General features: G+C 42.2%; 1 protein-coding gene across 1 annotated transcript in view; it reads left to right on the top strand.

Moving 5' to 3' along the window:
• prkci (protein kinase C, iota) overlaps positions 1–12,768 on the top strand; it is a 106,354-nt gene that overhangs the window by 27,313 nt on the left and 66,273 nt on the right. The window contains 1 exon segment of the mRNA XM_061920818.1: positions 11,867–11,988. Coding sequence (XP_061776802.1) covers positions 11,867–11,988 — 122 coding nt within the window.

Here is a 12,768-nt window from a genome sequence, read left to right as displayed (position 1 = left end):
AAAACTGTAAAAAATTAAGCACGTTACAAACGTAAAAATAATAACATGCACAGCATGCGGATCAAACATTTTACCAAGTAAAATACCAACAAATGACAAATAGCTCGTTAGCCATACCCGGAAGTAGCTTCCTTACATCCGTCGACATACCAAACGAGACACTTCAAAATAAAAGTATGCCCACATACTGTTTCAAAGAGTGCTGCTCGTTTTTCGTATGTGGGTAACAACATTTAACTATTTATAAATGGTTGATTTCTATAGGCTAGTAAGGTAAAGTGTTGTACCTGACAATTTGGGGCTACTTTGCTTCTGCAGCCTTCATCAGAGGTGTCACGTGATGTTAGCGTGACGTTGTCTGTGACGTGATATATGGATTGTACCATCAAGAGTTGTCAGTTACAACACTTTACCTACTAGCCTATATAAATCAGCCTTTTATAAATACACGTCAGTAGGCTAAACGAACTACTTCAACATAACATTTAACTATGTATAATGTAGCGGCTGACTACGGGGTGTTAGCCAATGACTTTGGCTGGGGGGCGGGGCTTCCGGGAGAGATAGGGAAGTGACGTTATCGACAGGAAGTGAGAGTTCGAGTTGTCCCCGGAAAAGCGTTAAAGGGGACCATTATCACAATTTCATAAGGGTTAAAAACAATAAAAATCAGTTCCCAGTGGCTTGTTGTATTTTTTTAAGTTTTTTTCAAAATTTTACCGGTCTCGGAATATCCCTTAATAAAGCTTTAAAGTGCCTTATTTTCGCTCTCTGCGATGCCACTATCCATTTCCCTGTGACGTCACACAGTGCTGCCAATGTAAACAAACAATGGGAATACCACAGCAAGATATAGTGTCATTAGCTCGGATTCAAACTCGGATTTCAGCGACTTAAGCGATTCAACAGATTACGCACATATTTAAACAGATGGTTGGAGTATGAAAATATTGAAGAAGAAACTGAAGCTATTGAGCGAATAGCTATTGACGCTATTCATAGCCATAGCATGGCCGAAAAGCTGCGTTAGCATCGCCGGTAAAATGTGCGGACCAAACGATCAGGACTTTCGCGTCTTTTGACACGGGAGCAACTTAAATCCGTCTATTGGTAAGTGTTTTTTTCGCATTAAATGTGGGTGGAAGGAAACGTGATATAGTTGCAGATGCATCTACAGGTTATCCATACATCTCTGTTCCATGTCTGCTTTAGCACCGCCGGTAAATAGCATGTTAGCATCGATTAGCGTAGCGTGTTAGCATCGATTAGCTGGCAGTCAACATCAACAAAACTCACCTTTGTGAATTCGTTGATTTTCGTTGCAAATGCATCTGCAGGTTATCCATACATCTCTGTGCCATGTCTGCCTTAGCATCGCCGGTAAAATGTGGAGACACTCTGGCACATTCACTGGGGGTCTGGCGGCAGACACTTTCGCTTCTTCGGGCCAGTGGTGCAACTTGAATCCCTCCCTGTTAGTGTTGTTACACCCTCCGACAACACACCGTCGAGGCATGATGTCTCCAAGCTTCCAAAAAAACGGAAAATAACAGAGCTGAGACCCGGTGTTTGTAATGTTTTGAAAATGAAAAGGGCGGGTGTGTTACCTCGGCGACGTCACATTCTGACCTCATCGCTTCCAGCGCGATAAACAGAAAGGCGTTTAATTCGCCAAAATTCACCCATTTAGAGTTCGGAAATCGGTTAAAAAGATAGATGGTCTTTTTTCTGCACCATCAAGGTATATATTGACGCTTACATAGGTCTGGTGATAATGTTCCCCTTTAAGAGACATGAGAGCTGTCGTGTGGTTGTATTACATCTTGTGTAATAAAGACAAGACAAACAAAGAAGTTTTATGAGCCTACATTCCTGGGATTTTTACAATATATATTTCCGAATTGGTTCAACCACCACCCGCCCGAATCTATTTAAAATCTATTTTTTCGTCATGTCACCCGCCCGACCCGCGGTTTATCCGCGATTGTGACCGCAAACCATCTCTTATACAAAGTGTCAAGACAGAATAAACTCTTTGCTGTTGCAGCAACAGAGATGCAGTCTATAGGTCCCTAAGATATATAGATATCTAATGCATTCATACATTTTTTTATGTAGAATATACACATGTATTTATAACCTAATCATATTGTTTCTTCATCTTAAACCGACCGTCCCCCCACCCCCCTTCTCTGGGATTATATTCCCAGTTTTGATCTCGAACGTCTGGTCGCTTATAGCATATAAGAATATTCTATTACTGTTAAGCGACATATGAATAATAAAACATGTGTCCTTTATCATAGCTACACGTATGACAAAAAAGCGAGTGAAAATCAGTGGTATTCAGTGAGATAAGATGATTGCTCCTGCCAAATGAATTGCACGGAGTGGAGCGGATCACCACTCCAAGATGGCGGCCCTGTGTCTCGTCAGCGCCAGTAAGCAGTAGCGCTCCATGCTGCGTACCCTTAGAAGAAGATGTCTGTATCGTTGATACTGTTACTCGAATGGCTGTTTAGCGTCTCCCTCCCATTGCACGACCACTTCCGGTTTGGCTCGCTCACTGCCATTTAGAACTGGTTTCTCGATCTTTTTAAAATGACCTGAAATTCTCCCAAAGTGATCATCTCAGGTAGCTTGTTGTTGTTCCTCTTTTTTGATGGATATTGGCAGTTTTTGAGTGCATTTTTGATGTTTCACTTCTTTCAGAAGACAGTCAAAACGTATCAGGTAAAAATTCCATCTAATATGCCGAAAATACTGTCTGATGACAAGAAGAAGAAAAAAATGAAAGTTTTTTTTCCAAGATTTGTGTTTACTGTCGGAACTTACATGCTAATGATGTCCTGCAACTTTAAGCTGCAGTGATTGGAGTCTCGAGACATAAACGAACATAAGCAAGAAGTCTTTTTTATAAAAACACAATGAAGAAAATCTTTAAATAGATGAAATTGAGCAGTTTGCTGTCGCATACAAAGTGCAATGGTGGACACGATTACTACAACCAGTAATAAAAAGTAAGGCACGGTGATATACAATGTTTATTTTTTTTCAAATAAGTGCATTCACTTATTTGAATGCACTTATTTGAATGCCAACTTCCGGCGCCCCTTACAATGAAGGGGGAGAGAATAAAAAAAATAGTCTAAGCCTAGGCCCCTGGAGAGGGGGTCCAGACTGAGGCAAAGGGAAAAAACAACTCATAGCCATAGCACACATGGAAGCCATGGAGGAGCCAAGAAAGTCGCAGCTGCAGGAGGATGCAAGCTCCGCTCATGTCTCCGGTAAGAGCCAACTTATTACCACAATTTTCTCACTGAAACCTGCCGGTCTACATGTGGTAGAGAAACATATTCGCTTGACCGCTCTGTTCCATAGTAGAGCGGGGTCACCAACCCTTTTGAAACAAAGAGCTACTTCTTGGGTACTGATTAATGCGAAGGGCTACCAGTTTGATACACACTTAAATAAATTGCCAGAAATAGCCAATTTGCTCAATTTACCTTTAACTCTATGTTATTATTAATAATTGATATTTATCTTTGTGGAAAGACTGATCATCTTAATGAATTCTCACAATAAATATATATTTTTAATGACATGTTTTAAATAGGTTAAAATCCAATCTGCACTTTGTCAGAATACACAACAAATTGGACCAAGCTATATTTCTAACAAAGACAAATCATTATTTCTTTTAGATTTTCCACAACAAAATTTTTAAAAGAAATTCAAAAGACTTTGAAATAAGATTTAAATTTGATTCTACAGATTTTTTAGATTTGCCAGAATATTTTTTGGGAATTTTAATCATAATAAGTTTAAAGAAATATTTCACAAATATTCTTCGTTGAAAAAACAGACGCTAAAATGAAGAATTCAATTAAAATGTATCAATTATTCTTCACAATAAAAATAAATAAATTTACTAGAACATTGATTTAAATAGTCAGGAAAGAAGAGGAAGGAATTTAAAAGGTAAAAAGGTATATGTGTTTAAAAATCCTAAAATCATTTTTAAGGTTGTATTTTTTCTCTAAAATTGTCTTTCTGAAAGTTATAAGAAGCAAAGCAAAAATATTAATGAATTTATTTAAACAAGTGAAGACCAAGTCTTTAAAATATTTTCTTGGATTTTCAAATTCTATTTGAGTTTTGTCTCTTTTAGAATTAAAAATGTCGAGCAAAGCGAGACCAGCTTGCTAGTAAATAAATACAATTTAAAAAATGGAGGCAGCTCACTGGTAAGTGCTGCTATTTGAGTTATATTTTAGAACAGGCCAGCGGGCGACTCATCTGGTTCTTACGGGCGACCTGGTGCCAGTGGGCACCGCGTTGGTGACCCCTGCCCTAGAGATAATCCCCGCCAAGCCCGCACACAGAGGACGGCACAACACTGGGCGCCAAGGACGACGCGGAAGAGCATTTATAAAATGTTTTTTTGTTAATATTTGATATTTCTGCGTCTGCCTCACAATACGAAGATCCGGGGTTCGATCCTGCGCTCGGGATCTTTCTGTGTGGAGTTTGCATGTTCTCCCTGGGACTGCATGGGTTCTCTCCGGGTTCTCCGGCTTCCTCCCACCTCCATGTCTTTTGGAGGTTGACTGGCAACACTAAATGGTCCCTAGTGTGTGAATGTTGTGTGTCTATCTGTGTTGGCCCTCTGATGAGGTGGCCACTTGTCCACAGTGTACCCCGCCTTCCGCCCAATTCCGGCTGAGATAGGCCCCAGCACCCCCGCACACCCCAAAAGGGATAAGCGGTAGAAAAATGGATGGACGGATTTGATATTTCCAAAACACTGCAGTTATACGTCACATCTTGCCAAAGCAGCTTTCTGCTGGAAAATGTAAGTCAATTGTCTTTTGACACAGCGCCCTCTGCTGGATTCATAGCTGCAGCACTTTATTTAACCCCCCTAGCAAATAGTCCCATTCAACCGTCTTTATATTTAACTTACTAGGGACAAGCGGTAGAAAATAGATGGGGGAAAAAGATGAACAATTCAAAACAGAGGAAAGAAATCTGCCAATTTGAATGGTGAACAACAAATATGTGGGGATGTACTCCATATATTAACACTACTTGTTTCATGACACGGACAACATTTCTAGCTCTAATGGTCAGTGTTCAGTTCAAGTGAATTATATTTATATAGCGCTTTTTCTCAAGTGACTCAAAGCGCTTTACATAGTGAAACCCAATATCTAAGTTACATTCAAAGCAGTGTGGGTGGCACTGGGAGCAGGTGGGTAAAGTGTCTTGCCCAAGGACACAACGGCAGTGACTAGGATGGCGAAAGCGGGAATCGAACCTGCAACCCTCAAGTTGCTGGCACGGCCGCTCTACCAACCGAGCTAAACCGCCCGTTCAGACAGTTAAATATCATCACACTGATCCATTGCGATGTAAGACACTCAAGATTAACAAATAATAAAGCCAACAGCTTCAAAACAATGAACATGCTTCATATTTTTGCATCTGGCTTAGCCTAAGTGCTCCATGACCTTCCTCGGTCGTCCTTGGACCTTGTTTTCTCCAGCTCACCTTTTTTTTTTTTTTATCAGCTTGCAATAAAGGTCTCAAGTTAATGAAGAAGCCCCCCATCTTTAAAGCATGCTAGTAAAAGCACCCCCAAGGTCTTTGTCCTTGCTCCCTGGCCAACAGGACCCCTTTTTTTTATATGTACGTCTATGGTTGGCTCCTTCTGAACAACCACCCACCCTCCCACTCCGTCCCGTTCCTTCCCCCTTCAGGTAGGGGGGCACAGAGCCGTGTCACCTATGTGGGACCGTAAAAGCTGATTACGGCCATCTCTGCTGCGCATCTACTGGCCTGTAAACACTGCCCTGACTGCCCGGGGGGGATGAGCAAGGGAGACGTGACTGTGAAACGAGGGACAGAGGATACCTGCTTGTAGTCACCCTCCCCTACACCAGTGGTTCTCAACCTTTTTTCAGTGATGTTCCCCCTGTGAACATTTTTTTAATTCAAGTGCCCCCAAATCAGAGCAAAGCATTTTCAGTTGGAAAAAAAGAGATAAAGATGTAAAATACAACACTATGTCATCAATTTCCATCCATCCATCCATCCATTTTCTACCGCTTATTCCCTTTTGGGGTCGCGGGGGGCGCTGGCGCCTATCTCAGCTACAATCGGGCAGAAGGCGGGGTACACCCTGGACAAGTCGCCACCTCATCGCAGGGCCAACACAGATAGACAGACAACATTCTGATTTATTAAATTGTATAACAGTGCAAAATATCAATCAATGTTTATTTATATAGCCCCAAATGTCTCAAAGGACTCCACAAACCACTACGACTACGACAAAAACCCACATAAGGGCAAGAAAAACTCACACCCAGTGGGACGTCGGTGACAATGATGACTATGAGAACTTCCCCCCTCTAGGGGACCTAAAGCAATGGATGTCGAGCGGTTCTAACATGATGCTGTGAAAGTTCAATCCATAGTGGATCCAACACAGCCGCGAGAGTTCAGTTCAAAGCGGCTCTAAGACAGCAGCGAGAGTCCTGTCCTTAAGAAACCATCCCAAGCGGAGTCGGATCAGCATCGTAGAGATGTCCCCAACCGATATACAGGCGAGCGGTCCATCCTGGGTCTCGACTCTGGACCACCAGTACTTCATCCATGGCCATCGGACCGGACCCCCTCCACAAGGGAGGGGGGACAGAGGAGAAAAAGAAAAGAAGCGGCAGATCAACTGGTCTAAAAAGGAGGTCTATTTAAAGGCTAGAGTATACAAATGAGTTTTAAGGTGACACTTGAATGCTTCTACTGAGGTAGCATCTCGAACTGTTACCGGGAGGGCATTCCAGAGCACTGGAGCCCGAACGGAAAACGCTCTATAGCCCGCAGACTTTTTTTGGGCTTTAGAAATCACTAATAAGCCGGAGTCCTTTGAACGCAGATCTCTTGCTCATTTGTAGTGGTCTTTTCTTGAACTATTTGGGGAAAAAAAAGATATGAAAATAACTAAAAACTTGTTGAAGAATAAACAAGTGATTCAATTATAATTAAAGATTTCTACACATAGAAGTAATCATCAACTTAAAGTGTCCTCTTTGGGGATTGTAATAGAGATCAATCTGGATTCACCAACTTAATTCTAAAAAAATTTTCACTAAAAAAATAATATTTTAAACATAAACAACAATTATGGAACATGTCCACAAAAAAATTAGCTGTCAGTACCGAATATTGCATTGTTGCATTTCTTTTCATACTTTATGAATTTACATTCATGTTTTAGAATAGAATAGAAAGTACTTTATTGATTTTGTTGAAGTATTATTCAATAAATATATTTATAAAATATTTTTGAAATGTTGGTATTTTTAGAATATTTAAAAAAAATCTCACGTACTCCTGAGAACACTGCTTACCCTTTTTTTCACTCTTCTATTTCTTGTGTGCGTTCCTGTGTGAGGCTTAAGGAAATGGAGAGTGATTACCGAATCCACACTATTGGTTTAATTGAGTGAAGTTGTTTAGTAAACTTTCATCATACTTATATCATTTTTTTCCTTACATGGGACACTGGAGGTATTTAACTGCAGAAAGGACTGGCTTTTATTTCGTACATCCATCCATCCATCCATCCATATATCCATTTTCTTCCGCTTATTCGAGGTGGGGTCGTGGGGGCAGCAGCCTAAGCAGAGAAGCCCAGACTTCCCGCTCCCCAGCCACTTCGTCCAGCTCTTCCCGGGGGATCCCCAGGCGTTCCCTGGCCAGCCGGGAGACATAGTCATCCCAACGTGTCCTGGGTCTTCCCCATGGTTTCCTACTGGTCGGAGGTGCCGTCTACCACCTCCCTAGGGAGGCGTTGTGGTGGCATTCTGACCAGATGCCCGAACCACCTCATCTGGCTCCTCTCCATGTGGAGGAGCAGCGGCTTTACTTTGAGTCCCTCCCGGATGGCAGAGCTTCTCACCCTATCTCTAAGGGAGAGCCCCGCCACACGGCGGAGGAAACTCATTTCGGCCGCTTGTACCCGTGATCTTATCCTTTCGGTCATGACCCAAAGCTCATGACCATAGGTGAGGATGGGAACGTAGATCGACCGGTAAATTGAGAGCTTTGCCTTCCAGCTCAGCTCCTTCTTCACTACAACGGATCGATTCAGCGTTTGCATTACTAAAGACGCCGCCTGTCGATCCCACGATCCACTCTTCCCTCACTCGTTAACAAGACTCTGAGGTACTTGAACTCCTCCTTGGGGCAAGGTCTCCTCCCCAACCCGGAGATGGCACTCCACCCTTTCCCGGGCGAGAACCATGGACTCGGACTTGAAGGTGCTGATTCTCATCCCAGTCGCATTTCGTACAACTCTTGGTTAATATATTTAAAAATGTAAATCATCTGAATCTGAATAGGTGTGTTTTGAGAAAGCTTTTGAAGGTGGGAAGGGTCTAAGCACTCATGGATGGGTTTGGGAAGAGCGATCCAGATGGTGGGAGCAGCGATGGAGAAGGCTCTATCACCCCGGGTCCGGAGCTTGGTTCTGAGTGGTGGGGAGAGGATGTTGGCATCAGAAGAGCGGAGGCTGCCTGAAGGGGTATGGTGGTGAAGCAGGTTGGTGAGGTAGCAGGGGTCCTGGTTGTGGAGGGTTGTGTGGGTGAGGAGGAGGATTTTGAAGTGGACCGGGTGAGGAATGGGGGGCTAGTGGAGTTTCTGAAGGACTGGGGTGATGTGCTCACGGGAGCGGGTGTGGGTGAGCAGGCGGGCAGCAGAGTTTTGAACGTATTGAGAATTTTGCAAGATGAGCTGTAGAGGATGCTGTTAGAGTATCAATCAATCAATGTTTATTTATATAGCCCTAAATCACAAATGTCTCAAAGGACTGCACAAACCATTACGACTACGACATCCTCGGAAGAACCCACAAAAGGGCAAGGAAAACTCACACCCAGTGGGCAGGGAGAATTCACATCCAGTGGGACGCCAGTGACAATGCTGACTATGAGAAACCTTGGAGAGGACCTCAGAAGTATGAGAACCTCCCCCCCTAGGGGACCGAAAGCAATGGATGTCGAGCGGGTCTAACATGATACTGTGAAAGTTCAATCCATAGTGGCTCCAACACAGCCGCGAGAGTTCAGTTCAAAGCGGATCCAAAACAGCAGCGAGAGTCCCGTCCACAGGAGACCATCTCAAGCGGAGGCGGAGCAGCAGAGTAGAGATGTCCCCAACCGATACACAGGCGAGCGGTCCATCCTGGGTCCCGACGAGCGGTCCATCCTGGGTCTCGACTCTGGACAGCCAGTACTTCATCCATGGTCATCGGACCGGACCCCCTCCAAAAGGGAGGGGGGGACATAGGAGAAAAAGAAAAGAAGCGGCAGATCAACTGGCTCAAAAAGGAGGTCTATTTAAAGGCTAGAGTATACAGATGAGTTTTAAGGTGAGACTTAAATGCTTCTACTGAGGTAGCATCTCGAACTGTTACCGGGAGGGCATTCCAGAGTACTGGAGCCCGAACGGAAAACGCTCTATAGCCCGCAGACTTTTTTTGGGCTTAAGGAATCACTAATAAGCCGGAGTCTTTTGAACGCAGATTTCTTGCCGGGACATATGGTACAATACAATCGGCAAGATAAGATGGAGCTAGACCGTGTAGTATTTTATACGTAAGTAGTAAAACCTTAAAGTCACATCTTAAGTGCACAGGAAGCCAGTGCAGGTGAGCCAGTACAGGCGTGATGTGATCAAACTTTCTTGTTCTTGTCAAAAGTCTAGCAGCCGCATTTTGTACCAACTGTAATCTTTTAATGCTAGACATGGGGAGACCCGAAAATAATACGTTACAGTAATGGAGACGAGACGTAACAAACGCATGGATAATGATCTCGGCGTCTTTAGTGGACAAAATGGAGCGAATTTTAGCGATATTACTGAGATGAAAGAAGGCCGTTTTAGTAACGCTTTTAATGTGTGACTCAAAGGAGAGAGTTGGGTCAAAGATAATACCCAGATTCTTTACCGAGTCACCTTGTTTTATTATTTGGTTGTCAAATGTTAAAGTTGTATTATTAAATAGAGGTCGGTGTCTAGCAGGACCGATAATCAGCATTTCCGTTTTTTTGGCGTTAAGTTGCAAAAAGTTAGCGGACATCCATTGTTTAATTTCATTAAGACACGCCTCCAGCTGACTACAGTCCGGCGTGTTGGTCAGCTTTAGGGGCATGTAGAGTTGGGTGTCATCAGCATAACAGTGAAAGCTAATACCGTATTTGCGTATGACGTCACCCAGCGGCAGCATGTAGATGCTGAAGAGTGCAGGGCCAAGGACCGAACCCTGGGGAACTCCACACGTAGTCAAGTCTGGAGGTGAGGAAGGCATGGATCAGGGTTTCAGCGGCAGAGAAGGAGAGGGATGGAAGGAGACGGCCAAGATTTTTGAGGTGGCAGAAAGCAGTTCTTGTGATGATGTTGACATGGTGTTTAAAGGAGAGGTTATTGTGCAGAATGACTCCAATATTTTAAAATGACTGTTTTCTGTTTTTAAAATAAATATTTTTGTAATAAATGTTTATATTGGTTTTAGTATACATGTGAATTTAATATTATATTTTGATTTGGCGATTTGTACGTGTAACTACACATTATCTTTAGTATTTCTTTACTCCTAAGGTGGTTGTAAAAGAGGCAAGGCCTTTATTTGAACACATACAGTAAAAGTGTTTTCAGTGATACTACAATTTTGTTATTACCGTTAGAATGACATTTTTACATTCCTATTAATCATTTTAATTTTTTTATTTCATTCATTTTCAAAAATGACTTAGTAATGAAACCCGTATTACAAAATACAGTATGCTTAGTAGAGATGCCCGATAATGTATTTTTTACCGATATTCTGATATCGTACAACTCTTAATTACCGATTCCAATATCAACCGATACCGATATATACAGTCGTGGAGTGAACACATTATTAAGCCTAATTTTGTTGTGATGCCCCGCTGGATGCATTAAACAATGTAACAAGGTTTTGCAAAATAAATCAACTCATGTTATGGAATAAAATGCCAACATGGCACTGCCATATTTATCATTGATGTCACAAAGTGCATTATTTTATTAACATGCCTTAAAACAGCAGCTTGGAATTTGGGACATGCTCTCCCAGAGAGAGCATGAGGAGGTTGAGGTGAGGGGTAGCGGGGGTGTATATTGCAGCGTCCCGGAAGAGTTAGTGCTGCAACTTATTCTGGGTATTTGTTCTGTTGTGTTACGGTGCGGATGTTCTCCCGAAATGTGTTGGTCATTCTTGTTTGGTGTGGGTTGACAGTGTGGCGCATATTTGTAACAGTGTTAAAGTTGTTTATACGGCCACCCTCAGTGTGACCTGTATGGCTGTTGACCAAGTATGTTTTGCATTCACTTGTGTGTGTGAAAAGCCGTAGATATTATGTGATTGGGCCGGCACGCAAAGGCAGTGCCTTTAAGGTTGTACACTGCGGCGTTTTAAAAAGTCATACATTTTACTTTTTGAAACCAATACCAATAATTTCCGATATTACATTTTAAAGCATTTATTCGCCGATATTATCGGCAGTCCAATATTATCGGACATACCTTGTTAAAATGACTTTTACATTTTTATGAATCATTTTAATATTTTCTTTTTCAATTATTGTCATTCATTTTCAAAAATGACTTAGTCATGAAACCTGTATTACAAAATACAGTATGCTAAGTGTAATTGCAATTTAAAAACTTTTGACAAGAACCGACTGAATGGTAACAAATTGGGCTTTTACCTTGCCAGAACACAACACACAACATTGGTGTGACCTTGTTAATAAAAACATGTTAAATTTCTCTACAGGGATATCATGATCACGCACTTTGAGCCATCCATAACCTACGAAGGCCTGTACGGAGAAGTCAAGGACATGTGCTCCATGGACAACGACCAGCTCTTCACCATGAAGTGGATCGATGAAGAAGGTGTGTGACCATATCGTCAAGTAAACAACAAGCACATACACACACTGCGCTTTTGCCCAAAGCTCAGTCTTTTTCCTCTGGGCGTTTAAAAAGTCAGCGTATGACGTCGTCGTAGGAAAGTCGGAGCTGTCGGATCACTCCGCTCAGCCCGAAGGTCAGCCTGTCCATGCTAATTACACTCAAGTGGTCACCACGGTGTTTATTAGACCGTCTGAGCGAGGAAAGCTGCTTGATGTTGGTAATGAAGAGCTCAACGGGCCTGAAAAGCCTCCCCAGATAACGATGGAAAAATATCTTGGATCAGATCATTTATGGAGAAAACTATCAAAATGGTCACAAATAAATGCGGACCTGTTTCCAGCTATTAGGTGGGAAAAAAGATTACAAACTGTCCCAAAGTTTCCACTATGTTCATTTCTTCGTGTCTGCCCATCATGGATATATTGCGGCGATATTAATAAAGCATTTTTGCTTCCTTCTAAACAAGCCGTTTAGAATTTGAGATTTTAGTGACATATTTTGCCTTAGTTACGTCAGCGGATATCTCCATACGTATATGGTGGAGCAGGCCTGGACAGTTACTTGGACTCAGAGGCCACGTTGACAGAAAAAAATGTGTCTGGGGGCCAATGTGTATGATACATAAATGTGTGTGTGTGTGTGTGTGTGTATGTATGCATGTATGTATATGTGTATATATATATATATATATATATGTATGTATGTATATGTATATATATATGTATGTATGTATATATATGTATGTATGTATGTATGTAT

Source organism: Nerophis ophidion, linkage group LG14, assembly GCF_033978795.1.
Source record: "Nerophis ophidion isolate RoL-2023_Sa linkage group LG14, RoL_Noph_v1.0, whole genome shotgun sequence".
Lineage (NCBI taxonomy): Eukaryota > Metazoa > Chordata > Actinopteri > Syngnathiformes > Syngnathidae > Nerophis > Nerophis ophidion.
This window is presented reverse-complemented; position numbering and strand designations above follow the sequence as displayed.